This window comes from Monodon monoceros, unplaced genomic scaffold (assembly GCF_005190385.1).
Source record: "Monodon monoceros isolate NGI ecotype Baffin Bay Population unplaced genomic scaffold, NGI_Narwhal_1 Super_Scaffold_6, whole genome shotgun sequence".
Lineage (NCBI taxonomy): Eukaryota > Metazoa > Chordata > Mammalia > Artiodactyla > Monodontidae > Monodon > Monodon monoceros.
Window position 1 is genome coordinate 76,402,855 of NW_021703783.1, and position 27,591 is coordinate 76,430,445.

General features: G+C 36.9%; 1 protein-coding gene across 1 annotated transcript in view; it reads left to right on the plus strand.

Moving 5' to 3' along the window:
* The window catches only part of CFAP54 (cilia and flagella associated protein 54), a 295,719-nt gene that overhangs the window by 105,247 nt on the left and 162,881 nt on the right, over nucleotides 1-27,591 (plus strand). Inside the window, exons 27-32 of the mRNA XM_029206275.1 lie at nucleotides 2,482-2,610; nucleotides 4,243-4,357; nucleotides 6,304-6,393; nucleotides 7,072-7,198; nucleotides 20,048-20,162; nucleotides 20,517-20,617. Of these exons, the coding sequence (XP_029062108.1) occupies nucleotides 2,482-2,610; nucleotides 4,243-4,357; nucleotides 6,304-6,393; nucleotides 7,072-7,198; nucleotides 20,048-20,162; nucleotides 20,517-20,617 (677 nt within the window). The remainder of the gene's footprint in view (nucleotides 1-2,481; nucleotides 2,611-4,242; nucleotides 4,358-6,303; nucleotides 6,394-7,071; nucleotides 7,199-20,047; nucleotides 20,163-20,516; nucleotides 20,618-27,591) is intronic.

The window sequence follows — 27,591 nt, forward strand, 5'->3', positions numbered from 1 at the left end:
GGGCTCCAGAGATGTGAGAAGATGTTTGTGTAACAGCCCCCGTGGGAGACAGGAGAGAGTGCTGACCTAGAATAAGCAGGGTTTCCACCCAGCGTTTGGGGCCGCGTGGAGGCTGAGGTCCTCCACGAAATTCGCATGCCTCCTCTCTCAGCTGCCTGTGGTTTTTCTCCCACAGCAGTTTGCGGCTGGCTCTGTATTTCTTGACCGCCACCCGTGACTCCAGCCCCTTTCCCCCGCCTGAGGAATCATTTTGAGATCCTCTGGACATTATTGTAGAAATGACCCTGAATGTTCTGGACATTTTCTTTAAAGTATATTGAATTGGCCAAAAAAGTTCGTTTGGGTTTTCTGTGAGGTGTTAAGGCAAAACCCCAAAGAACTTTTTGGCCAACACACTATATATTAATGTCAGGATTTGATGCTAGAGCTGGTTCTGTCCCAAATTGATACTCTGAGAATTGTCATTTCAGAAGTTTTCTCCAGCCTGACCAATAGACCAATAGACCCAGAAGCCTGACTACCCCTGAATCCCAGATTTGAGGCATTCATTTGATATAAACATATTTTTACAGAGATTTTCTCTTAGGACATGTAAAGCCCAATTAGTCAAACGGCCCTGTTTCTTTCCTCTGTTCTGTTTTAAAAATTGGTAATCTTTCCGGATGGTTCAATCTTTCTTCTTTAAGGAGCAGTATTTTTTTCTGAAAGCTGCCAGAATTCCAAATAAAGTACCACTTCTGAGACATGTCATCTTAAATATTTGATTATTTTCGCATTGTTAAAAAATTTATTATGCCAAACATCTGGCACATTTAAAAAATTTCTATTCACCATTTGGTATGTTAAGTAGAATTGGTTCTCTGTTTTTCTTTTGTTTGGAAAAATTCATTCTCATTTAGTGTTTTCCACTGGCATGTTAAAATTCATTCTCATTTAGTATTTTCCACTGGCATTGTTAAAAATTTTATTATGCCAAACATCTGGCACATTTAAAAAATTTCTATTCACCATTTGGTATGTTAAGTAGAATTGGTTCTCTGTTTTTCTTTTGTTTGGAAAAATTCATTCTCATTTAAGTATTTTCCACTGGCATGTTAAAACAAGGAGAAAAGATTGCACAGTGCTGTATAAACCAAATATGTTGGAAAGCAAAGGTGAATGGGGAGCAAACGTTAGCTCACTTCTGTTTTCTAATAACAAAACTTGTTCCCTCTCTTATCAGTTTTACAATGAGACTGGACAGTTTTGCCTAGCATTCAAAGCCCTGCTTGACCTAACCACACCTACCTTGGCAAAATTTGTTTCACTGTTTTCCTTTCCACATTCTGTCCCACAGTCAACATTAGTTTAACACCATTGCCCTGGTCCTACAGAAATACTTCCAGTTCTTAGCATTTGCATTAGGTAGGTCTCATGAGCTTCAAGCAGCCACTCACTGTTTTTCAGCCACCTTATATATTCTTTCCCTGCCTGGGAAGTAATAGTTGTTACTTATCTTAAATACTAACCTATTCAGCTTAACAGAATACACCTACAGATAAATTCATACAAACTTATTTATACCCTGAGAGTATTGTCCTGGGGATTTACGGTGAATACGTCCCCTTTATGGGCTCTTTCACTAGAGCAGGGTCTATGCAAATCAGATTGCTGGCCAGGGAAGCTTTCCTGGAGTTAGTGCTAGAGCCCAGGTTTTAATGACCAAGTAAAGCTATATAAATCAGGTGGGAAAGCTGTTCTGGGAAAGGCCTCAGCTGTAGGAAGGCATGAAGTCCTGATACCATGGTGAGTAGCAGGATTTATACTCGGCTTAATATTTTGTAAGCTTAAAGTGCAAGGAGATGAATAGTGGAAGATGACACTGGAGAGGTAGGTAAGGGCCAGGCTAGAGGAGGCCAGATAACAGTTCGTAACCAGGAGCGTGGACGAGAGTGGCAGAGCGGGCCCCTTCTCGTGAGTCAGTGTGTGCTTCCCCTACGGCTCATGGAGAACCTGCCAAAACCAGCTGACCTCCAGCCTAGTTTACTGCCAGAACGTCTTGTAAATCATTTACTGCTATAAATGCCCCCAAGACATCATGAGGTCAGTAATTGTGCCATTTCACAAAGAAGACAACTCAAGACAAGAAGTGGTGGTTATGTGACCTTTAAGAATGATTTTGTTTTAGCATGGATCTTTTAAGTGGAAATGTTTTTTCATAGTTAACTTACTATACCAAAAGAGGTATGGCTGTATGTCCCAGAGATATGGAGAATTCATTACTGATGAGATTCCTGGTTTTGTCCTTTATTTAAAATAGTGAAATCATGCAGTTTTAATTCTAGGGAAATATGATCTGGAGGTAAGCTTACAGTTTTCTTAACAGAAACAGGGGAGTTATATCCAAAACATGAGACTTTTGAATTTATGGAAGATGATACATGACTCTTGAAAATAGACTTGAGTTTCCAACAGAGATAATTAATAAATATTTTAAATTAGATTCTGCGTTCATGGAAGGAATATGACCTGGCAGTAATGATTATAAATTATGGAAAAAAGATGTTGGACATCACATCAGGCTGCAAATCTCTGTTTGGTGTTACTGACCAAGAAGAAATGCCAGAGGAGGTAATTGTTCTTTGTGTTTCATCTTTAAAGGTATATTTAGCTGAATTTTCTAAGAGGTCATGTAGTATTAGTGAACATGTTAGAAAATTGATCAATTTTTAATTTGTTGTATTTACATAAAAGAAAGCGAATATGTGAAGAGCTTTTCTTCCTTTTAATTATTATCAAGAAAATGAAAAGGTATCCGTGCTAGAATACTTAATAGCCCCCTGTCACACGTACTGATGATCAGTTAGGTGTTGATAGAGAGCTTCCTACACCCAGTTGGACATTGGACTGAAAGCCCTCCACAGTCTCTCCCAGACTGAAGATTTTTATTATTCTGAGTGGGTCACTGAATGCAGTAAATACACGTCAGAGCTTTTCACTCTGTTCAAAGTAGATTTCCTAAACTCCCTGTGACACCTCAGTTGTCTCCTTTATGAGGCTGGTAATGTTAGAGACAACTTTTTAATATCTGCCTCCCTAGCATGGGTCTTACTAGAATCTTATTTTATTGCCTTTTCTTGAAACTATGTGGTTAAATGATTTTGTAAATCAAATTTTGAAGTACTGCTTAGTTTATCAGGTTTCTGAGGAGCATTAGGAGCTACAGTACTTGACGCCCCTTCTGTGACTGGGGCCAGGGTAGAAACTGTTACCCCCAAGCCTGTTTCAGTTGGAGTAGCTCCATTTCTCTCTCTATTATATGTTGCAAAAGCTTAAGAAAACCCCACTGGATGAATATTTTTAGCCATACTACATTTGTTGGGGGGAGGGTTGTCTAGAGAAGGTTTTGATTAAGCTGAAAGCAACTTGAGCGTTTTTTTTTTTTCACCAAGTGGTGTCCACTCAAGAGTCCATCAGCCGGACCCTTTATGTCACCCAGGCCTTGACTCAGGGCTCTGTCCCTTCACATCATGGTAGGACAGGACCCCTTGCCCCTTTCCTTGGAGCCTCTAGTCCAGCAGAAGGTTGTGATACTTCTTTCAGACTAAGACTGTAGGGACTGAGAACCTAATACCTACTTTATGGGAGTCAGAAGTCATTATAACCATTCAGGGTCCCTTTAAGCCTAAAAGAGCTTGGGAGGTCTATTTTTTTGGAGAAGAGGAGACATTAACCAGTCCATTCTCAGGCTCAGACAGATGAAAGCATGGTGGGGGGCCTGAGCTCATACCCACCAATTCTTAGTCCACTAATTGCTGATCCTGTTATGTGCAATGAAAGGCAAAGCAGCAAAAGCAATTAGCTTCCTTGTAAAGAAGCTCCCTCTGGGAAAAAGAAAGGAAAAAAAGGAAAAAGGGATACATTTCTGAGAGCATTTTCTTTTGAGGATTTTTAGAGATATACCCTCAACTGCTCTCAGAATGGTGTGTGTATTGGGGGGAGCTGTTTAGGGGAGCAGAAGTTACTAGGAAAAAGGGAGAGGGAAGAGAAGAAATATTTTGGTTAACATCCATAAAACACTTAATACTGTGTCTGGCATTTAGTTAGGCTACAATGGCTTATTATTAATTATTAATACATTTTACCATGTAGATTCATAGTTTGGTCTACCAAGTATGAAACATAATTTAAAGAATATTATTTGAAAATGACAATTCTTGAAACATGTTGAAGTACGTTCTGACATTTAACCAATGTTTCTAGGGTTCTTCCAAGAAGTCTTCCAAGACTAAGAAGCCACAGCAGATATTATTACCTGAAAAGATAAATGAACAGCTGGGTTTATTGGAGACACACCTACTCAAACTGACAAAGCAATGTAGTGTTTTTTTTTCTTTCTGTATAATTCTGTTTAGCATTTTGCTGTTTAAAATAGAAAATATTTTGTTAAAAGGGTTAGGATGAGATTAGCATTTGGTAAAACCCTTTAAGGTTTATGCAGTGCTTTTACATTGTGTCATTAATCCTAACAATACTTTGTTAATAAGGGATTGCTAACCACTTTTTACAGATGTGGCTCATAAAGATTAAGTGATTTATTTAGCATTACATAGCTGACTTGGATTTGAGCCTAAATCTTCTCATTCTAAAGCAGGGTTTCTCAGCTTCAACACTATTGCCAGTTTTGGCCAGATAATACTTCGCTGTGGGGGACTGTCCTAGGCATTGTGGATGTGGAGTGACATCCCTGGCCTTTGTCCAGAGATGCATAGCACATCATTCTCCCTGCATTCTCCCCAGCTGTGACAACCAACTGTGAGGCAAATGTTAGCAAATATGTTGTGGAAGGGGGACACAAAATTGAGAATCACTGCTCTAAAGACAAGAATGTAACTGAGAAAGTGATGGCATGACGGGTGTTATGTACGAGTGATTTGAACCATGATTTACTCAACTGAGATGGACTCAAGTGAGTCATTGTGCTGTATAGTAATTTAATAATAGACCAAAATGTTAACACAGTGATTGGAGTTTGAGAGATTGCAGTTTGGAAATCTGATTAAGATATTAATTTAGTTTCTGGTGATGACAACTATTATCACATTTTTAAGAGGCAGGACTTCAAACCTTCTAGAAGAACAAAAGAGTGCCTACATTTATCTCATTAGGAGGCTCCACTTTCGGCCCCTTGGTCTGTTGGGAAGTAACTAAACTTGTAGAGTTCTGTGACCCCACCTCACCTCTCTACTTTGTGCCTCAGTGATATCTGGGTGGTCTTACTGTTTCAGAATTCCCTGACTTGGATCTCTCATTTTATTTCAGTACACTCCATGTCTGTTTCAAGCTGAATTTATGAAATGAACCCAATGCTGTGTTATTCACATAACCAGTAAACCTAGTTTGGGGAAAGCTGTAATTGTCTGGGTACATATAAAAATATATAATTTCTTAAAATGTAAAGTGTTCTGGAAATGTGAATTACTTATTTTCATATTATCAACACCCCCAAACACATTTTAACATTTTACTAAGAAGCACAATATAATGTTACTAGCTAAACAGTAGATTCAGTAACAAAACAATAATAAAAATAATAGTTTTGTACAGTGCTTTCTGTGTGCGAGGAACTATTTTAAGTGTTTCATGCATATGAAAACTTATGTAGCCTTTATGTAACAACCATATGAAATAGGTACTGTTATTATCCCCATTTTAAAGATAAGGAAATTGAGGCACAGAGAAGGTGAGTAACTTCCCAAGTTCTCATAACTAAAAAGTGTCAGACTTAGGGACTTCCTTGGAGGTCCAATGGTTAAGACTCTGTGCTCCCAGTGGGTTTGATCCCTGGTGGGGGAACTAAGATCCCGCATCCTGCATGCTGTGCGGCCTAAAAAAGAAAGTGTCAGACTTAGAATCTGAACCCAGGCATCCTGGCTCTAGGGGCTGTCCTGTTCATTATTCTATACTTTACTGTCTTTTAAAGATTTTTTATAAAAATGGAGTTCATATAATTGGTAGGTTTCTGAACCTGATATTTGTTGATACACAATAGCTGTTGAATAAGAAAGACTCATGCCTTGGAAACTCTTCCCCTATTTGGTGGTAGACTCCTTGGCCTTTAGGGGGAAAAAAAAAAAATGAAAGGAAAATAATTAAGATTATTGGATTTTTTAATCTCCAAAATATGATATAATTGATATTTTAAGGCACATAATTTAGAATGTATACTTGGGTATTTTCCTATTTTTCATCCCCAGCAAAGAATTTTCATTTTTGCTTATTGATGTTAAACAGAACCAACAACTTAATTCCTTTTAACCTTAGATGTTACAACTGAACTCTCAGGAGCAGAGGATCCCATATTTCTTTACCCTATAGTTTTAAATTGGTCGGTCAAAGGTGCTGTGAAAGAAGGTAGGTGACCTAAACGTACATATGTTGTTCACTCACCTTACTTTTGAATATCTTTTATTCTGTGGATTCTGTTGTTTTCTACTTAAAGGTTTCACTTGTTCTAGGCAGAATATTTCAGGTTCTTACCCATTCAGAATAAGGCAGGCTCTCGATTGCCGAGTAATGAAAGAGACCAAAATAGGTACCTGATTTAAAGTCTGGAAAGACGGAACCTTGATGGTGGCTTATTTTGGCAGTAAGTGGTGTTATTATGAAGCTTACAAAAACTAGGGAACTGAAAAATGTGTTAATGATCTTTAAGCTTAGCTATGAAGAAATAGCAGCATTATTGCTTAATCTCAGAGTGAAATATAATAAAAATTAGGATAACTAGTTATTCTGGCAACTATCAGCAATTTTTTTCCCACCTAGTCATATGTTAGAGGCAACTTTTAGGAAATCTTACAACACCAAGCTGTTTGAAAAATAAATGAAATTTAGACCGTAAAGGAATATTTGATTTTAGAAAACCAATAGTTTCACCACATTTACTCCTATACATTTTTTAAAAGTGAGAAATCTAAAAAGTAGGTTAATAAACTCGTCTGTTACAACAAAATGACTAATAGCAATAGTAACCTTTCAATGACAATGACCAAGTGTATTGGTGATTATATATGAACCTTCTTGTTTTCACAGTTATGAAATTTAAACAGAGACCTAGATTCCTGGAATTCTTTACACAAGTTATGCAAAAATGTATGAATGATGAAAACTTTCAACTTATGGTGGAGATAACAAATCCTGTCTATGACTTCTTGCAAAGGTATTTGTAATATCTGTTTTATTAGCATTAACAACTTTAAAAAATGAGTAAAATTGTTCCTTAAAGATATATAAAGTGGATGCAAAAGAGAGTGGGGTATATGCAGTTAAAACAGCCATCTGGGAGGTAGTGAGTATTTATGTCTGTGTAAATAAATAAAAAAAAATATTCGTACAGCTGAACTAAGCAATAATAGAGCATGTTTATATTTATAGCAGGAAATAAATTAGGCCTTTTGCTATTGAGTCAGTTTGGATGATAGCATCTCTAGGCTATCAGCATCTCTCGCACGGACTTTTGGGTCCACTTATTTATTTATCTAATTAATTTTTTCATCCAGTTTTATTGAGGTATAACTGACATACAGCACTGTATAAGTTTTAAGGTGTACAGCATAATGATTTGATTTACATATATCATGAAATGATTACCACAGTGGGCTTAGTGAACATTTATCATCTCATATAAATGCAACATTAAAGAAGTGGAAAAAATTTTTTTCTTCCTTATGATGAGAATTCTTAAGATTTACTCTTAACAAGCTTTATTTATAACATACAGCAGTGTTAATTATCTTTATCTTGTTGTACATTACATCCCTAGTTCTTATTTATCTTATAACTGGAAGTTTGTGCCTTTTAATTATTTTCAGTAATTCCCTCTCCCCCCACCCCCTCCCTTTGATGTAGTCCCATTTGTTTACTTTTGCTTTTCTTTCCCTTGCCTGAGGAGACATATCCAAAATAAAACTGCTAAGACCAATGTCAAAGAGTATACTGCCTATGTTTTCTTCTAGAAGTTTTATGGTTTCAGGTCTTACATTTAAGTCGTTAATCCATTTTGAGCTTATTTTTGTATGTAGTGTGGTTTTGAGGTCCAGTTTCTAATTCTTTACAGTAGCAAGCAGAGCCATTCTTTGCAGTTCCCATATATATATGTGAACGGGGAGTTCCTTAAAAATAGAAGTAGTAAAACTTAAAGTTAACCCTCTTATTCTCTAAGCCTGAATGGCTCTCTCTGCCCACAAAGAAAATTGTTGTGTTCTGTGCCAGTTATGAGAGATGCCAAGTGAATCCAGCTTTTCTTCCAATAATTGGGTTTTAATTTCAACACTGGACACAGGTCTGTCTATCTCATTCTAGGAAAAGAAAACATCAATGACACAAGATCTATTTTAAAAATGACAGCAGAAGAGAAACATTCTCATAAAAACCTATGGGAAAATATTCTTCCTAAAATAGGCACTACATTTATTAGAACAAAAACTTGGAATATATGTGCTTCATGTTTTCAAAAGATGAAATTGCTTCTATTAAATAAAGCAGGCCATGGTAATGAGAGAACTGGCCAGAATTAGAAAGTCCCAGAAAATTAAATAAACCATAGCTAAAATGAGATGTTTGGAATCTGTAAATAATATTCTTCATACCAAAGAAAATCAGAATGCACTTTCAGTGAGCAGTAAAATTTGGAGGGCTGACCGTGGAGGTCCAATGGAAGAATAATAGATATTCTGAAAGAGGAAAACAGAATAAGTGGTTTAGACCAGTGGTATAATAAAATATGTGAGTTTGGTGATTGAGCAGTATAACTGAGTTCAAGCCAAAGGTAATGATTTCAATTTTTAAGGCTGAGCAGATGTTTTAGGATGTTCTTCTCCAAGTCAAGGAATATAGGGGAGGGGCAGATGCAACACCTTGATTTCTACTTTGATAGCAATATCTATTTTCTTTTTATGTTTGTATGCATGACATATCTTTGCGCAAAGAAAAAATTTTTTTATACGTCAACAGACAAATATGCAGCAGTATTTTCTTCCAATTTTATAGTTTCATGGTTTAGATTTAATATTTTAATCCATATGGAATTTCTTTTGGTGTATGGTTTAGATTTTTAATTAGGGGGTTTTCCTGTAAAAATTTTAATCAACTGTCTTGGTAACATTTAAAGAGTAATCTCTTTGTTACTTATTATTATTATTTTTTGCGGTACGCGGGCCTCTCACTGTTGTGGCCTCTCCCGTTGCGGAGCACAGGCTCCGGACGCGCAGGCTCAGCGGCCATGGCTCACGGGTACAGCCGCTCCGCGGCATGTGGGATCTTCCCGGACTGGGGCACGAACCCGTGTCCCCTGCATCGGCAGGCGGACTCTCAACCACTGTGCCACCAGGGAAGCCCACGTTACTTTTTTTTAATGCTACCTTTTCACATTGGTGATTCTACTAATAATGCTTATAAATCACAATGAAGATATTTCATGAATTTTCATGTTCTACGTAAAAAAAGATCAAAATATACGGGAATAACTGCTAAAAAGACAAGGCTAATTTGATAGAAACATAGTAATATTAAGAGTTTAATGTACTACTTTAAAAAGAAAGAAATAAAAAGGACATAGAAAATGTACATAATATAACTAATAAGATTAATTTAATATATATAGCCAATTGAGACTAAATACTCTTTAAAGCACTTATTTAATTTAAAAATGTAATATTTAAGCTGCAAAATAAAGCTCAATATATCACCTAGACTAAAATTTGTAAGGACCACATTCTCTTATAGTACAATAAAACAAAATAAATTGCTAGCATATATAATTATATAATTTTATAACAATAAATTACTGCCATATATAATTGTATATAATTATAGTATATAAAAAAGAAATCTAAAACTATAGAGCGTTTTGAAAATCATGCTAATGAGAAGCCCACATATCAAATGTACTCAAAGCAGCAGTTAAAGACAAATTCTAGCTTTAGAAGCTCCTGTTACTTACTAAATGAGAAAAATAAAATCAAATGAACTTTGATTGGGCTTGAAAAATTGGAAAAATAACAAAATAAATCTAAGAAAGCAGAAAGAAGAAATAAATAAAAGTTGAAATTAATTTTAAGTTGGTTTTAAAATAGTCCAGTTGGCTAGGGTTAGTTCTTTGAATATATGAATAAATGAGGTAATTTTCTGGCCAGCAAAATAAGAAAAAGTGAAATGTAAGTAATCCAAAGAGAAAATAGTCATAAATTTGGAAGTTGTTAAACATTAGATAACAGTGTATGTAGTTTAATATGAATAAATTTGAAAATCTAATCTGAAGTGATGATTATCTGGAAAATTTTAAATTATAAGAATTTATTGAAGCAGTAAAAAAAATTGGAAAGCTCAAAAACTTTTTAAGGCTAGTTCCTCCATAGGAACAAATAATTTTGTTTTACATAAAGCTACTTCAGAGCATGGTTATAGTTTCCTAGTAAATTTATCACAGCAGGCTCTGATAACAGTTTTGTAAAAAGAGAATAAAAAAATAGAAAATTAGAGATCAACTTTATTTAGAAGTATATAGAATTAAAATAAAACACTAGCTTATAAATTTAGCAGAGAGAATGTAGATTTTGTTCTCAATATAAATATAGTAGGAAATCTAAATATAATTATCATTAGTAGTCCAAGGAGTCTTTTATAGGTGCTAAAAAGTCATGTGGTGACGTTCAGCAGCAATTCCTGGCAAATTAGGATTAAAAGATTTTCTGTTAAAATATGCAGTACAACAAAGAAACCTATTATTCCTTCTATCATTTAAAATTGTTCTGAAAGTTCTTGGCAGCACATTAAAATAAGAAATAGAAATTAGGATTAGAATTTATGTGATTATCACATAATACGGTCTCAAAAATGTTTATCAAGTGAAATCCACAGTGAAGTACTCTGAAAATGGAGAGGAAAGATTGATATCTGCAAATAATTATTACTTTTTTTTAACTTAAGTTAATTAACTGAAAACTATCAGAGTTAATAATAGAATTCCATAGGATGGGTAGATGCAAAATCAACGCTTTGCTGTATCAACTAGAAAATATAATGGAAAAATGATCCCATTTCTGTGAACTACAGGATTAAGTTTATCAGGAATTGTGAGGGGATTTAGGCTAATATAAAGAAGACCAAACATCTTTACTAAGAGGTATGAAAAAAAATGACTTGAATAAATGGAGAGACATAGTACATTACTTGATAAGCAGATGGAATATTGTGAAGATTTCTGTTATTCTCAAATTAATTTGTTGATTTAATGCAATTCCAGTCAGATTAGTTTGTATGGAATGGGCTAGAGTAATGAAAAATATTTTAAAAATAAAAAAGCGTGAATGAGAGCCTTGTGCTGTCAGATAAAGAATAACAGATTTGTGTTTGTGAAATAATAGGCAGACAGTCATTGGAACTCAATGTTTTGGGTCAGAAGCAGGCAGTGATATAGGTAATCAAAACAATAAGTCATGAAATCAAAGATCAATAATGATTACATAAAAATTTAGAAGTACTATTTTTCATAATACACCATAAACAAAATAAAAAGCAGTCAGAGCTAGGAGGAAGCAGTCTATGAAGAGGTTGAGGAGTGGAGGAGTTTATTCAGTGGATGAGAGTTCTGCAGAGCATGGAGGAGAATGCTGAGAGGGCTAGGAAGATGGTGGCCCAAGTGTACACCCATGACCTCCTCTCCTTCCCATCTGTTTCTGGAATAGCAGCAATAAAAGCATTGTGGTGGGGTGGGAGAGAGAGGAGGTAGAGAAGAGACAAGCTGGTTGGAAAACAGCAGGCAACTAGTGTCAGGATGCAAGTAGCAGAGCAGAGGATAGATTCTCAAGTCCCCGGTGATCAGTGGTCCAAGCTTTGTAGTTCAGGCAGACAAAACATTTGCCAAAATGAATGCCAACTAACTGAGAGACTCTTGGAGTTGCTGCAGCTTGGCTGGAGTCCCAACCAAGCACAGGATCCAGGATCATCTTTATCAAAATCGAAGTGAGAGGCTGACCACTACTGGGACCAAGATGAGTTTGGGACCCCAGCCCCTGGAACTAGCTACCAGATTCACCTGGTCATTTCCTTCACCTTGTGTTAATATGACTTTACATTTTATTTAATTTAAGCTTTTGGATCCCATTTATCATGTTATAGCAGGGTGGTGTTGTACCTAGCAAGTACTTACCAGAGGAAATGTAGATTTTAGGAAATATATAAATTTCAAGGAAAATAGGTAGTAAGTACCAATAGAGGGAGGGATAATAAGCGACCTTACAGTATTCGGACAAGGGGACAGGTTACCACAGGGGTCGATGGCAGATTAAAAAAAACAAGGTTGAGAATCCTTACAGGTGATTGGGGGGAAGGGAGAACATTTAGTACTGTCCGCCTTTGGCATCCACTCTGCATCCAGGCATTCAGCCAACCATGGATCGGAAATATTCGAAAAAAAAGTTCTGGAAAGTTCCAAAAAGTAAAACTTGAATTTGCTGCACTCCCGTCAATTATGTACATAGCATTTACATTGTATTTACAACTATTTATATAGAATTTACATTGTATTTAATTTATTTATTCCAAAGAAATTCAGGCTAAATGCTTTCATGATTAAAAGGTATCATTCTTTTTTTTAAAATATCTTTATTGGAGTATAATTTCTTTACAATGTTGTGTTAGTTTCTGCTGTATAACAAACTGAATCAGCTATATGTATGCATATATCCCCATATACCCTCCCTCTTGCGTCTCCCTCCCACCCTCCTTATCCTATCCCCCTAGGTGGTCACAGAGCAGGGAGCTGATCTCCCTGTGCTATGCGCTGCTTCCCATCAGCTATCTCTTTTACATTTGGTAGTGTATATATGTCCATGCCACTCTCTCACTTCATCCCAGCTTACCCTTCCTCCTCCCTGTGTCCTCAAGTCCATTCTCTATGTCTGCATCTTTATTCCTGTCCTCCACTTAGGTTCTTCAGAACCTTTTTTTTAAAAACTTTTAGATTTCATATATATGTATTAGCATACAGTGTTTGTTTTTCTCTTTCTGATTTACTTCGCTCTGTATGACAGACTCTAGATCCATCCACCTCACTACAAATAACTTCATTTCTTTTTATGGCTGAGTAATATTCCATTGTATATATGTGCCACATCTTCTTTAGCTATTTATCTGTCGATGGACACTTAGGTTGCTTCCATGTCCTGGCTGTTCTAAATAGTGCTGCAGTGAACACTGTGGTACATGATTCCTTTTGAATTATGTTTTTCTCAGGGTATATGCCCGGTAGTGGGATTGCTGGGTCATACGGTAGCTCTATTTTTAGATTTTTAAGGAACCTCCATACTGTTCTCCGTAGTAGCTGTAACAATTTACATTCCTACCAACAGTGCAAGAGGCTTCCCTTTTCTCGACACCCTCTCCAGCATTTATCGTTTGTAGATTTATTGATGATGGCCAATCTGACCAGTGTGAGATGATACCTCATTGTAGTTCTGATTTGCATTTCTCTAATGATTAGTGTTGTTGAGTATCCTTTCATGTGTTTGTTGGCAATCTGTATATCTTCTTTAGAGAAACGTCTGTTTAGGTCTTTTGCCCATTTTTGGATTGGGTTTTTGTTTTTTTTTGGATATTGAGCTGCATGGGCTGCTTGTATATTCTGGAGATTAATCCTTTGTCAGTTGCTTCATTGGCAAATGTTTTCTCCCATTTGGAAGGTTATCTTTTCACCTTGTTTATGGTTTCCTTTGATGTGCAAAAGCTTTTAAGTTTCATTAGGTCCCATTTGTTTATTACTGTTTTTATTTCCATTTCTCTAGGAGGTGCGTCAAAAAGGATCTTGCTGTGATTTATGTCATAGAGTGTCCTGCCTATGTTTTCCTCTAAGAGTTTGATAGTTTCTGGCCTTACATTTAGGTCTTTAATCCATTTTGAGCTTATTTTTGTGTATGGTGTTAGGGAGTGATCTAATCTCATACTTTTACATGTAGCTGTCCAGTATTCCCAGCACCACTTATTGAAGAGGCTGTCTTTTCTCTATTGTATATTCTTGCCTCCTTTATCAAAGATAAGGTGACCATATGTGCATGGGTTTATCTCTGGGCTTTCTATCCTATTCCATTGATTTATATTTCTCTTTCTGTGCCAGTACCATACTGTCTTGATTACGGTAGCTTTGAAGTATAGTCTGAAGTCCAGGAGCCTGATTCCTCCAGCTCTGTTTTTCTTTCTCAAGATTGCTTTGGCTGTTCGGGGTCTTTTGTGTTTCCATACAAATTGTGAAATTTTTTGTTCTAATTCTGTGAAAAATGCCATTGGTAGTTTGATAGGGATGGCCCTGAATCTGTAGATTGCTTTGGGTAGTATAGTCATTTTCACAGCATTGATTCTTCCAATCTAAGAACATGTATCATCTGTTTGTATCATCTTTAATTTCTTTCATCAGTGTCTTACAGTTTTCTGCATACAGGTCTTTTGTCTCCTTAGGTAGGTTTATTCTTAGGTATTTTATTCTTTTTGTTGCAGTGGTAAATGGGAGAGTTTCCTTAATTTCCCTTTCAGATTTTTCATCATTAGTGTATTGGAATGCCAGAGATTTCGGTGCATTAATTTTGTATCCTGCTACTTTACCAAATTCATTGATTGACTCTAGTAGTTTTCTGGTAGCATCTTTAGGATTCCCTATGTGTAGTGTCATGTAATCTGCAAACAGTGACAGCTTTACTTCACCTTTTCCAATTTGGATTCCTTTTATTTCTTTTTCTTCTCTGACTGCTGTGGCTAAAACTTCCAAAACTATGTTGAATAATAGTGGTGAGAGTGGGCAGTCTTGTCTTGTTCCTGATCTTAGTGGAAATGGTTTCAGTTTTTCACCATTGAGAATGATATTGGCTGTGGGTTTGTCATACATGGCCTTATTATGTTGAGGTAAATTCCCTCTATGCCTACTTTCTGTGGGGTTTTTATCGTAAATGGGTGTTGAATTTTGTCAAAAGCTTTTTCTGTATCTATTGAGACTATCATATGGTTTTTCTCCTTCAATTTGTTAGTATGGTGTATCACATCCATTGATTTGCATATATTGAAGAATCCTTGCATTCCTGGGATTAATCCTGCTTGATCATGGTGTATGATCCTTTTGATGTACTGTTGGATTCTGTTTGCTAGTATTTTGTTGAGGATTTTTGCATCTATGTTTATCAATGATATTGGCCTGTAGTTTTATTTTTTTGTGACACCTTTGTCTGGTTTTGGTATCAGGGTGATGGTGACCTCGTAGAATGAGTTTGGGAGTGTTCCTCCCTCTGCAATATTTTGGAAGAGTTTGAGAAGGATGGGTGTTAGCTCTTCTCTAGATGTTTGATGCAATTTGCCTGTGAAGCCATCTGGTCCTGGGCTTTGGTTTGTTGGAAGATTTTTAATCACATTTTCAATTTCATTGCTTTATGATTGGTCTGTTTATATTTTCTATTTCTTCCTGGTTCAGTCTCAGAAGGTTGTACTTTTCTAAGAATTTGTCCATTTCTTCCAGGTTGTCCATTTTATTGGCATATAGTTGCTTGTAGTAATCTCTCATGATCCTTTGTATTTCTGCAGTGTCACTTGTTACCTCTCCTTTTTCATTTCTAATTCTGTTGATTTGAGTCTTTTTCCTTTTTATCTTGATGAGCCTGGCTAATGGTTTACCAATTTTATCTTCTCAAAGAACCAGCTTTTAGTTTTATTGATCTTTGCTATTATTTCCTTCATTTCTTTTTCATTAATTTCTGATCTGATCTATATGATTTCTTTCCTTCTGCTAACTCTGGGGGATTTTTTGTTCTTCTTTCTCTAATTGCTTTAGCTATAAGGTTAGGTTGTGTATTTGAGGTGTTTCTTGTTTCTTGAGGTAGGATTGTATTGCTATAAGCTACCCTCTTAGACTGCTTTTGCTGCATCCCGTAGGTTTTGGGTCATTGTGTTTTCACTGTCATTTGTTTCTAGGTATTTTTTGTTTTCCTCTTTGATTTCTTGAGTGATCTCTTGGTTATTTAGTAGTGTATTGTTTAGCCAGCCTCCGTGTGTTTGTATTTTTTACACCTTTTTTCCTGTAATTGATATCTAGTCTCATAGCGTTGTGGTCAGAAGAGATACTTGATACAATTTGAATTTTCTTAAATTTACCAAGGCTTGATTTGTGACCTAAGATATGATCTATCATGGAGAATGTTCCACGAGCACTTGAGAAGAAAGTGTAATCTATTGTTTTTGGATGGACTGTCCTATAAATATCAATTAAGTCCATCTTGTTTAATGTGTCATTTAAAGCTTGTGTTTCCTTATTTATTTTCATTTTGGATGATCAGTCCATTGGTGAAAGTGAGGTGTTAAAGTCCCCTACTATGATTGAGTTACTGTCCATTTCCCCTTTTATGATGGCTATTAGCGTTTGCCTTATGTAATGAGGTGCTTCTACATTGGGTGCGTAAATATTTACAATTGTTATATCTTCTTCTTGGATTGATCCCGTGATCATTATGTAGTGTCCTTCTTTGTCTCTTGTAGTGGTCTTTATTTTAAAGTCTGTTTTGTCTGATATGAGAATTGCTACTCCAGCTTTCTTTTGATTTCCATTTGCATAGAATATCTTTTTCCATCCCCTCACTTTCAAGTCTGTATGTGTCCCTAGGTCTGAAGTGGGTCTCTTGTAGACAGCATATATACGGGTCTTGTTTTTGTATCCATTCAGCCTATGTCTTTTTTTTTTTTTTCGGTACGCGGGCCTCTCACTGTTGTGGCCTCTCCCATTGCGGAGCACAGGCTCTGGACGCGCAGGCTCAGCGGCCATGGCTCACGGGCCGAGCCGCTCTGCGGCATGTGGGATCTTCCCGGACTGGGGCACGAACCCGTGTCCCCTGCATCGGCAGGCAGACTCTCAACCACTGTGCTACCAGAGAAGCCCTGTCTATGTCTTTTGGTTGGAGCATTTATTCCAGTTACATTTAAGGTAATTATTAATATGTATGTTCCTGTTACCATTTTCTTAATTGTTTTGGGTTTGTTATTGTAGGTCTTTGCCTTCTCTTGTGTTTCCTGCCTAGAGAAGTTCCTGTAGCATTTGTTGTAAAGCTGGTTTGGTGGTGCTGAATTCTCTTAGCTTTTGCTTGTCTGTAAAGGTTTTAATTTCTCCGTCAAATCTGAATGAGATCTTTGCTGGGTAGAGTAATCTTGGTTGTAGGTTTTTCCCTTTCATCACTTTAAATATGTCCTGCCAGTCCCTTCTGGCTTGCCGAGTTTCTGCTGAAAGATCAGCTGTTAACCTTATGGGGATCCCCTTGTATGTTATTTGTTGCTTTTCCCTTGCTGCTTTTAATATTTTTTCTTTGTATTTAATTTTTGATAGTTTGATTAATATGTGTCTTGGTGTGTTTCTCCTGGATTTATCCTGTATGCAACTCTCCGCACTTCCTGGATTTGATTGACTCTTCCCTTTCCCATATTAGGGAAGTTTTCAACTATAATTTCCTCAAATATTTTCTCAGTCCCTTTCTTTTCCTCTTCTTCTTCTGGGACCCGTATAATTCGAATGCTGGTGCATTTAATATTTTCCCAGGGGTCTCTGAGACTGCCCTCAATTCTTTTCATTCTTTCTTCTTTCTTTTGCTCTGTGGTAGTTATTTCCACTATTTTATCTTCCAGGTCACTTATTCGTTCTTCTTCCTCAGTTATTCTGCTATTGATTCCTTCTAGAGAACTTTTAATTTCATTTATTGTGTTGTTCATCATTGTTTGTTTGCTCTTTAGTTCTTCTAGGTCCTTGTTAAATGTTTCTTGTATTTTCTCCATTCTATTTCCAAGATTTTGAATCATCTTTACTATCATTACTCTGAATTCTTTTTCAGGTAACCTGCCTATTTCCTCTTCATTTGTTTGGTCTGGTGGGTTTTTACTTTGCTCCTTCACCTGCTGTGTGTTTCTCTGTCTTCTCATTTTGCTTAACTTACTGTGTTTGGGGTCTCCTTTTCGCAGGCTGCAGGTTTGTAGTTCCCATTGTTTTTGGTGTCTTCCCCCAGTGGGTAAGGTTAGTTCAGTGGGCTGTGTAGGCTTCCTGGTAGAGGGTACTGGTGCCTGTGTTCTGGTGAATGAGGCTGGATCTTGTGTTTCTGGTGTCAGGACCGCGTCCGGTGGTGTGTTTTGGGGTGTCTGTGAACTTACTATGATTTTAGGCAGCCTCTCTGCTAATGGGTGGGGTTGTGTTCCTGTCTTGCTAGTTGTTTGGCATGGGCTGTCCAGCACTGGAGCTTGCTGGCCATTGAGCGGAGCTGGGTCTTAGCACTGAGACGGAGGTCTCTGGGAGAGCTCTCACCAGTTGATAGTATGTGGGGCTGGGAGGTCTCTGGTGGTCCAATGTACTGAACTCGGCTCTCCCACCTCATAGGTGCAGGCCTGACACCTGGCCAGAGCATCAAAGCCCTGTCAGCCACAAGGCTCAGTAGAAAAGGGAGAAGGAAAAGAAAGACAAAATAAAATAAAGTTATTAATGTAAAAAAAAAAGAAAAATATTATTAAAATAAAAAGATTTAAAAAGTAATTAAAAAAAAAGAAGAGCGTAACTATACCAATAAACAAATCCACCAATGATAACAAATGCTAAAAACTGTACTAAGATCAACATAAAAATCAGAAACTAGTCAGTCACATACAGCAACCCCAAGTCTACAGTTGCTCCCAGAATCCACTGCCTCAGTTTTGGGATGGTTCGTTTTCTATTCAGGTATTCCACAGATACAGGGTCCATCAAGTTGATTGTGGAGATTTAATCTGCTGCTCCTGAGGCTGCATGGAGAAATTTCCCTTTCTCTTCCTTGTTCGCACAGCTCCTGGGGTTCAGCTTTGGATTTGGCCCCGCCTCTGCGTGTAGGTCGTCCTCTGGCATGGGTTCTTCGCGCCCAGACAGGAGGGTGTTAAAGGAGAAGCTGATTAGGGGGCTCCACCCAGGCCAGGGGGATAGAGGGGTATGGAATGTGGGATGAGCCTGTGTTGGCAGAGGCCAGCGTGACGTTGCAACAGCCTGAGGAGTGCTGTGTGTTCTCCCTGGGAAGTTGTCCCTGGATCACGGGACACTGGCAGTGGCAAGCTGCACAGGCTCCCGGGAGGGGAGGTGTGGATAGTGACCTGTGCTTGCACAAAGAATTCTTGGTGGCTGCAGCAGCAGCCTTAGCATTTCATGCCCATCTCTGGGGTCCACGCTGATAGCCGCGCTTGCACCTGTCTCTGAAGCTCGTTTACGCCGTGCTTTGAATCTCCTCTCCTCACACACTCCGAAACAATGGTCTGTTGCCTCTTAGGCAGTTCCAGACTTTTTCCTGGACTCCCTCCCTGCTAACTGTGGCGCACTAGCCCCCTTCAGGCTGTGTTTACGCAGCCAACCCCAGTCCTCTCCCTGGGATCTGACCTCTGAAGCCTACGTTGTATTTTAAATAATCTAGAGATGATTTAAAGTATATAGGAGGATGTGTGTAGGTTATATGAAAGTACTATGCCATTTTATATAAAAGACTTGAGCATCCTTGGCTTTTGGTATCTGAGGGGGTCCTGGAACCAAGCCCCTGCAGTTACCAAGGGATGAATGTAGTCATCTAAGATGCTTATCTCTTGTTAATATCCAGAAGTTGATAGTGGCTGGGAGCTTGCACTTGATGGAACTAAAAGGACTGAAGTCTGTTGGAAGCAAGGTAGTTTGTCTAGGGTCACTCTTATGTAGTTATTTTCTCAGTTTTAAAGGGGAGTGTTCATGTTTTAGTTTCAGTTCAGTTCTATTCCTCCTAGATCATACTTCAGCTCTCATCACATTTTTATGGTGTGATTTACATTTTGCTCTTTTGAGAGACTAGCTATTCGTTGACGACCAGGAGTATCATAGTCTCATTTATGCATGGGACATAACCAATTTTGGGTATTCTTCTAGCATAATTTCAGTGGCAATACTCATTAAAGGTTTATTACTTTGGGGTAGTTTTATAAATTCTTGTAGATCCTTTTAACTGACTTTATCTTTTTGTATTAGGAGGAATGAGTCCCTACTTGGAATAAAAAAATTGAAACATAAGGACAATACTTTGTGTAAAAAGGTCATCAAACCTATGAAGAAGTTCAAAGCTGCAGTAGTGGAGATTGGAGGAGTAAGTTTCATATAAATTTTGAATTTTAAGTTAATGAACTTAAGAGATTCATGCATCTAGAGATGGTTGGCTGTACTATAATTTAGTATAATGTGAAACAGAAGAGAATACCAACAATCATAATTTTATAATTATGCAATGTATTTTAATTCTTATCACAAGGATATTTTTATAACCATTTTTTTTTTGTCTACAGGGGTACTTCTTTTACTTTTGTTAATAATTTTAATTGAGGGGCATAAAGAAACCACTATTTTAATGTGAAAAGATAAGCATTAGAGTACAAGTAAATTATAGTATTGTGTTAAGATTTTAAATTGGATTTGTAACATTTTTGTTATCTCCCATGTTAAGACTACAGAAGTGAAGCCCAGACAGAGATCTAAAAAAAAGGAAACTCTAAGAGAATTTTTGAATAAAAATCCTTTCATTTCTGAAATGGCGGAGCAAGAAAGGTATTGATTGATTAATTAATTAAATTTTTACTTGAGGGTTACTATATGTTGTGCATTATTTTAGGCACCAGGGATACATTGGTAGAGTAGACAGATAAGATCACTGCCATCAGGGAGCTTACATACTAATAAAAGGAACACAAAATAAACAAAGACACAAATAAACAATTTATTTTTTTATTTGTTTTTTATTTTATTTATTATTTATTTATGTATTATTGGGGTATAGTTGTTTTACAATGTTGTGTTAGTTTCTACTGTACAGCGAAGTGAAGTAAAATTCCCTGTGCTATACAGCAGGTTCTCATGAGTTATCTGTTTTATACATATTAGTGTATATATGTCAATCCCAGTCTCCCAATTCATCCCACCCCCCCCTTCCCTCCTTGGCATCCATATGTTTGTTCTCTACATCTGTGTCTCTATTTCTGCCTTGCAAACTGGTTCATCTGTACCATTTTTCTAGATTCCACATATGTGTGTTAATATACAGTATTTGTTTTTCTGACTTATTTCACTCCGTATGACAGTCTCTAGGTCTATCCAAGTCTCTACAAATGACCCAATTTCATTCCTTTTTATGGCCGAGTAATATCCCATTGTATATATGTACCATATATTCTTTATCCATTCATCTGTCAATGGACATTTAGGTTGCTTCCATGACCTGGCTATTGTAAATAGTGCTGCAATGAACATTGTGGTATATGACTCTTTGAATTATGGTTTTCTCTGGGTATATGCCCAGTAGTGGGATTGCTGGGTCATATGGTAATTCTATTTTTAGTTTTTTAAGGAACCTCCATATTGTCCTCCATAGTGGCTGTATCAATTTACATTCCCACCAACAGTGCAAGAGGGTTCCCTTTTCTCCACACCCTCTCCAGCATTTATTGTTTCTAGATTTTTTGATGATGCCCATTCTAACCGTTGTGAGATGATACCTCATTGTAGTTTTGATTTGCATTTCTCTAATAATTAGTGATGTTGAGCATCTTTTCATGTACCTCTTGGCCATCTGTATGTCTTCTTTGGAGAAATGTCTATTTAGGTCTTCTGCCCTTTTTTTGATTGGGTTGCTTTTTTGATATTGAGCTGCATGAGCTGTTTGTATATTTTGTCCATTGATTCGTTTGCAAATATTTTCTCCCATTCTGAGGGTTGTCTTTTTGTCTTGTTTATGGTTTCCTTTGTTGTGCAAAAGAAACAAGACAATTTAAATTTTTGATAAATTTTATAAAATAAATGAACAGGATGATATACTATAGAGTAACTGGCCTGGAGTGGAGATGGTGATAGCAGTAATTTAGATAAGAGTGGCCAGGAGATTAAACTGGTAAATTACTTTTAATTATTGGCAGATAATGTTCTTGTTTATAAAACTTAAACCATAAAACTTATCATGGTGTGTTTAGCTTTTATTGTCACAAGTACACATTTATGATTCTCATACATTCTTTATATACCTTACCTTCATTATTTAATGCTTTCCTTTACCTGTTTAGTGATTTTGATCTTAATTTTCAACATATAAATATTAATTAAACCACTCTTCTTTTTGTTTGCATTTGCCTACGTTCTGTTTGATTATCCCTTCATTTTCTTTATTTAAATTATGACATATTTTAGATGAGTATGGAGAATAATATAACAAATGAACATGTACCCAATATGCAGCATACCATATAAAGCGTTTGGGATGCATTTCTGTCCCCCTCTATCCCAGATGTAATACAATCCAAAATTTGGCATTTACTGTGCTTATAAGTGACTTTATACTTCAATTATATATGTATATGCCCCGAAATAACATACAGTATTATTTTCTACAAATTTTTTTGCCAGTTTGCTCTTATTCCTCACTATTATGTTTGTGAGATTTTTTTCATGTTGATTATACACAAGTCTAGTCCAACTTTCCATTATGTAAACAGTGCTACAAAGGACATTCTTATATATATCTCCATATGCACATGTGAGAGTTTCTGGGGTAAATACACAGGAGTGTAGTTCTCAGGATATGAGCATTTTAACATTTCTAGATATTGCTAAATTGCTTTAAAATTTTCATCAGTGGTGTGTCAAGTTTCCCTTAGTCAGCATCTTCCCTGATACTTAATATTATTATCAAATTTTCAAATTTTTGTGGACCTATGAGCTGTGAACTTTTCTCTCCTTGTTATTTTAATTTCTATTTCTTTGATTACTAATGAGGTTAGGCAGCTTTTCATGTTTTTTTAAAACCCTAGGGTTTTTCTGTTCTCAAGACTGCTTGTTTAGATCCTTTGCACATTTGCAACTTTTGTTTTCTCATTTATTTTTAGAAGTTTGGATACTAATGCTTTTCTCAGTTTGAGGCTCATCCATTTACATTTTAAAAGTCATCTTTTTTTTATTCATTCATTCATCTATTTATTTATTTATTTATTTTTGGCTGCATTGGGTCTTTGTTGCTGCACGCGGGCTTTCCCTAGTTGTGGCGAGCAGGGCTACTCTTCATTGTGGCGTGTGGCTTCTCATTGCGGTGGCTTCCCTTGTTGCAGAGCACGGACTCTAGGCATGCGGGCTTCAGTAGTTGTGGCTTGTGGGCTCTGCGCTTAGTAGTTGTGGCACACGGGCTTATCTGCTCCACGGCATGAGGGATCTTCCTAGAGCAGGGTTTGAACCTATGTCCCCTGCATTGGCAGGCGGATTCTTAACCACTGTGCCACCAGGGAAGTCCCTGAAAGTCACCTTTTTTTAAATCAAAAGCTATAACTGTTAATTGGGTCAAATGTATCAACATTTCTCTTTATCATTTTTGCAATTCTTCTCTGAGGTAGTAAGGTATTTTCTTCATCGATTTAAATGTTTGATTTTACAATTAGGAATTGCATCCAACTCTAATCAATTTTTATGAATGGTGAGAGGAAGAATCCCTCTCCCCCTCTTTTTTAGTTTCATTATAGTTTCATTATACCCGGTTGACTAGCTCCCTTTATTGAGTAGTCTATTCTGTCATCACTGTCACTTTTTGTCATTTAGCAAGTTGTCTTATATGTAGTTTTGGAATCTTTTTCCTGTCCCATTAGTCTGTCTATCCCTGAGTCAATATCACACTATCATACTTTGTTTGGTTTTAAATTAAGTTTTATTGTCTTGATAGGACAAGTGTTTCCAGGATGTTCTTTTCCTTCATGCACGTCTTAGATATTCTTCCACAAAATAGTTTGGAATAGCTGTGAGTAATAAAAAGAAATAACAACTTGTGATTTTGATGGAGATAGAATTGAATATATGGATTGGTTTGAAAAGTTATTGTTTTAAGCAACATTGAATCTTTCTATTAGTAGACAGACCACATACTTAGATCCTATTTAATATCTATCAATAAATTTTTATGATATTCTCCATGAAGCTGTTATCTATCTTTTGTTAGCTACATAAAAGGAATGCTTTTTGGTATTTGTGTAAATGGTATTCTAAAACTATGTTTTTGAATACTTCTGTTTTTTATATATGAATATGATTGATTTATAAACAACTCGATCTTCTGTACAACTTGGTAATTTATCCATAGTTACAGATTTTCTGTGTGGACGGTCATACTGTGAACAAATAATGAAAGTTTCGCTTAATCCATTCTAACACTCAAGCCTCTTACTTCTTTGTCTAGCCTACAGGTTGGGATGTCAAGTTTAATCTTGAATGGAGTTTGTGATTGTGGACATCCTTGTTGTAACATGCACTTTTAAAAACTTTTTATTTTCAGATAATTGTACATACACATGCAGTTTCAAAAAGTAATACAGAAAAAACCTGTATACCTTTCACCCAGTTTCTCCTAGTATTAATTACATAACTAAAAATAGCACAGACAGGAAATTGACATGGATACAATCTACTGACCTTATTCAGATTATAGCAATTCTATGTGCAATCATATGAGTGTGTGTATTTAGTCTTATGCAATTTTATCACATTTATAGACTTGTGTGACTATCACCGTAGTGTAGAAACAGAACAGCTCTATCATAAGGATCTACCCGCCAAGTCCCCCTGCTACCTTTTCATAACCACAGCCACCTCCCTTCCTCTCCCCCTCCCAACCCCTGACAACCACTAATCTGTTTTCCATTTCTATAATTTTGTAATTCCAAAAATGTTATAAAAATGGAATCACACAGTATGTAACTTTCTGAGATTGGCTTTTTCTTTCCACTCAGCACAGTTCCTTTGAGACCCATTCAAGTTGTGTGCGTCACTAATTCACTTTATTATCGTTCAGTAGTATTCTGTGGCACGGATATACCACAATTTGTTTAACCACTCACACACTAAAGGCCATTTGGATTGCTTGGATTGTTTTGACTGTTAGGAATAATGCTGCTGTGAACATTCATGTACAGGTTTTGTGTGAGCATAAATCTCCATTTCTCTGGAATGAATGGCCAAGAGTGCAGTTGCTAGATTGTATGGTAAGTGCATGTTTAACTTTGTGAGAAATCCCATACTTTTATCCAGAGTGGGTGTACTTTTCACATCCCCACAGCAGTGTTTGAGTGATCCAGTTTCTCCTCATGCTGGCTAGCAGGTAGTGGTATTACTCTTTTTTATTTTAGTCATTAAAATAGGTGTTAGTGATGTCTCATGGCTTTAATTTGCATTTCTGTAAAGGCTCATGATACTGAACCTCATTTCATGTGCTTACTTGCCACCTATATATCTTCTTAGTGAAGTGTCTGTTCATGTCTTTTGCTCATTTTCTAATTGGACTGTTTGTTTTTAGTTTTTCTGTTGAATTTTGAGAGATCTTTATATATCCTAGGTATAGGTCAAGGCCCTTGTTGGATATGTGGTTTGCAAATTTTTTTTTTCAGTGTGTAGCTTGCCTTTTCATCCTCTTCACAGTCTTTCACAGAGCAAAAGTTTTTAATTTTGATGATGTTTGACTTATCAATTTTTCCTTTAATGGGTTGTGCTTTTGGTGTCAAATCTAAGAACACTGACTAGCCCTAGGTCATATATTCTTTCCCCAAGTTTTATGTTTTATATTTACTTGTGATGCATTTTGTATATATATAACTTTTTGTATAAGGGATTGAGATTTATCTTTTTACTTATAGATATCCAACTGCTCCAGTACCATTTGTTGGAAAGACTGTCCTCCTTCTACTGATTTTCTTTTGCAGCTTTGCAAAAAATCAGTTGGGCATATTTATGTGGATATATTTATGTGGGATTTGGGAAGATACTCTATCAAATTTAGGAAATTGTCTTCTATTTCTTGTTTTCTGAAAGTTTTCTTCTGAATTGTGTTCAGTCTTGTTGAATATTTCTTCTTCACTAAGATTTTTTTCTCCTTTAATCTGATTATGCAGTGAATTACATTAATATATAAATGTTAAACCGTGCACAGTGTCTTTTTCTCACACTTTTGACTCCAACGGTATGTGTCTTCCAAAACCAACCACTTCTCAGGGAGTTGGGACAAGATAGCAGAGTGGAAGGACCTTGGGCTCACGTCCTCTCACGAGCACACCAGAATTACAACTAATTGCTGAACAACCATTGATAAAAAAGACTGGAAACTGTCCAAAAAGATATTCTATATCCAAGGATACAAAACCCATTGCCTAGTTTCTCCTAATGGTAACATCTTACAGAGCTATAGCATAAAAATTCAATTCAATTCTGATAATATCTACCTGGAGTCAGCATCAGATCCCACAAGTTGAAGGACCCTGCCCCACAAGACTGGCCCCGCTTTAGATGCCGGCCACAAATGGGATGGCCAGGCTACCCACATTTCTGCCCAGCCTACTACAAACTAGGGGGTCCCCATAATTCCTCCTCACCCCATTCAGGTTCAGTAGTTTGCTAGAATGGCTCACAGAACTCAGAAAAACATTTTACTTAATGTTCACTGGTTTATAAGGGATGCACGTGAACAGCCAGATGAAGGGGCTCATAGGACAATGTCTGGAAGGGTCCTGAGCACAGGAACCTCTGTCCCTGTGAAGTTGTGATGCATCGCTCTCCCAGCAAGTGGATGTGTTCACCAACCTGGAAGTTCTCTGAACCTTATTGTTCACAGGTTTTTAAAAAACCCAATCTGCAGTCACTGTCCCCGGAGACTGGGGGTTGGGGCTGAGAGTTCCACTTAGTAATCACGTGTTTGATTTTTATGGTGACCAGCCCCTATCCAGAGGCTCTCCAAGGGGCCCAACCCTGAGTCACTTTACTAGCACCTGAGTCTAGCACCTTACTAGACTCAGGTGTGTTCCATCATGAATAACAAGAAACTCCTATCACTCAGGAAACTCCAAGTTTTAGGAGCTCTATACCTGGAACAAAGGACAAAGACCAAATATGTATTTTTATTATAACATACTATGTCTGCACACATACATTCATTTTTTACCTACTGATTCAACTTCTTTAAGATTAATAGCCACTCTGAATCTGTGATTTTTTTTTTTTTTTTTTGCGGTACGCGGGCCTCTCCCTGTTGTGGCCTCTCCCGTTGCGGAGCACAGGCTCCGGACGCGCAGGCTCAGCGGCCATGGCTCACGGGCCCAGCCGCTCCACGGCATGCGGGATCTTCCCGGACCGGGGCACGAACCCGTGTCCCCTGCATCGGCAGGCGGGCTCTCAAGCACTGAGCCACCAAGGAAGCCCGTGTGATTTTTTTTTTTTTTTGAGTTCCTTTTGATGAATTCTATTTTCTAGGAAATTATCCATTTTATCTAAATTTTCAAATATATTTTCATAAAACGTTATTATATTCTCATGTTATCTTTTGAATCTCTGCTATATCTACAGTTACACCCTGTATTTCATTCCTAACTTCATTAATTTTTGTCTTCTCTCATATTTTTGAGATTTATCTTGCCAGAGGTTTGTCTATTTTTTCCCCATTTTTTCAAAGAGCCAAATTTTGTCTTTGTAAGTCTTCTTTATTGTGTTTATTTTCCTTGCCCTTAATTTTTGCT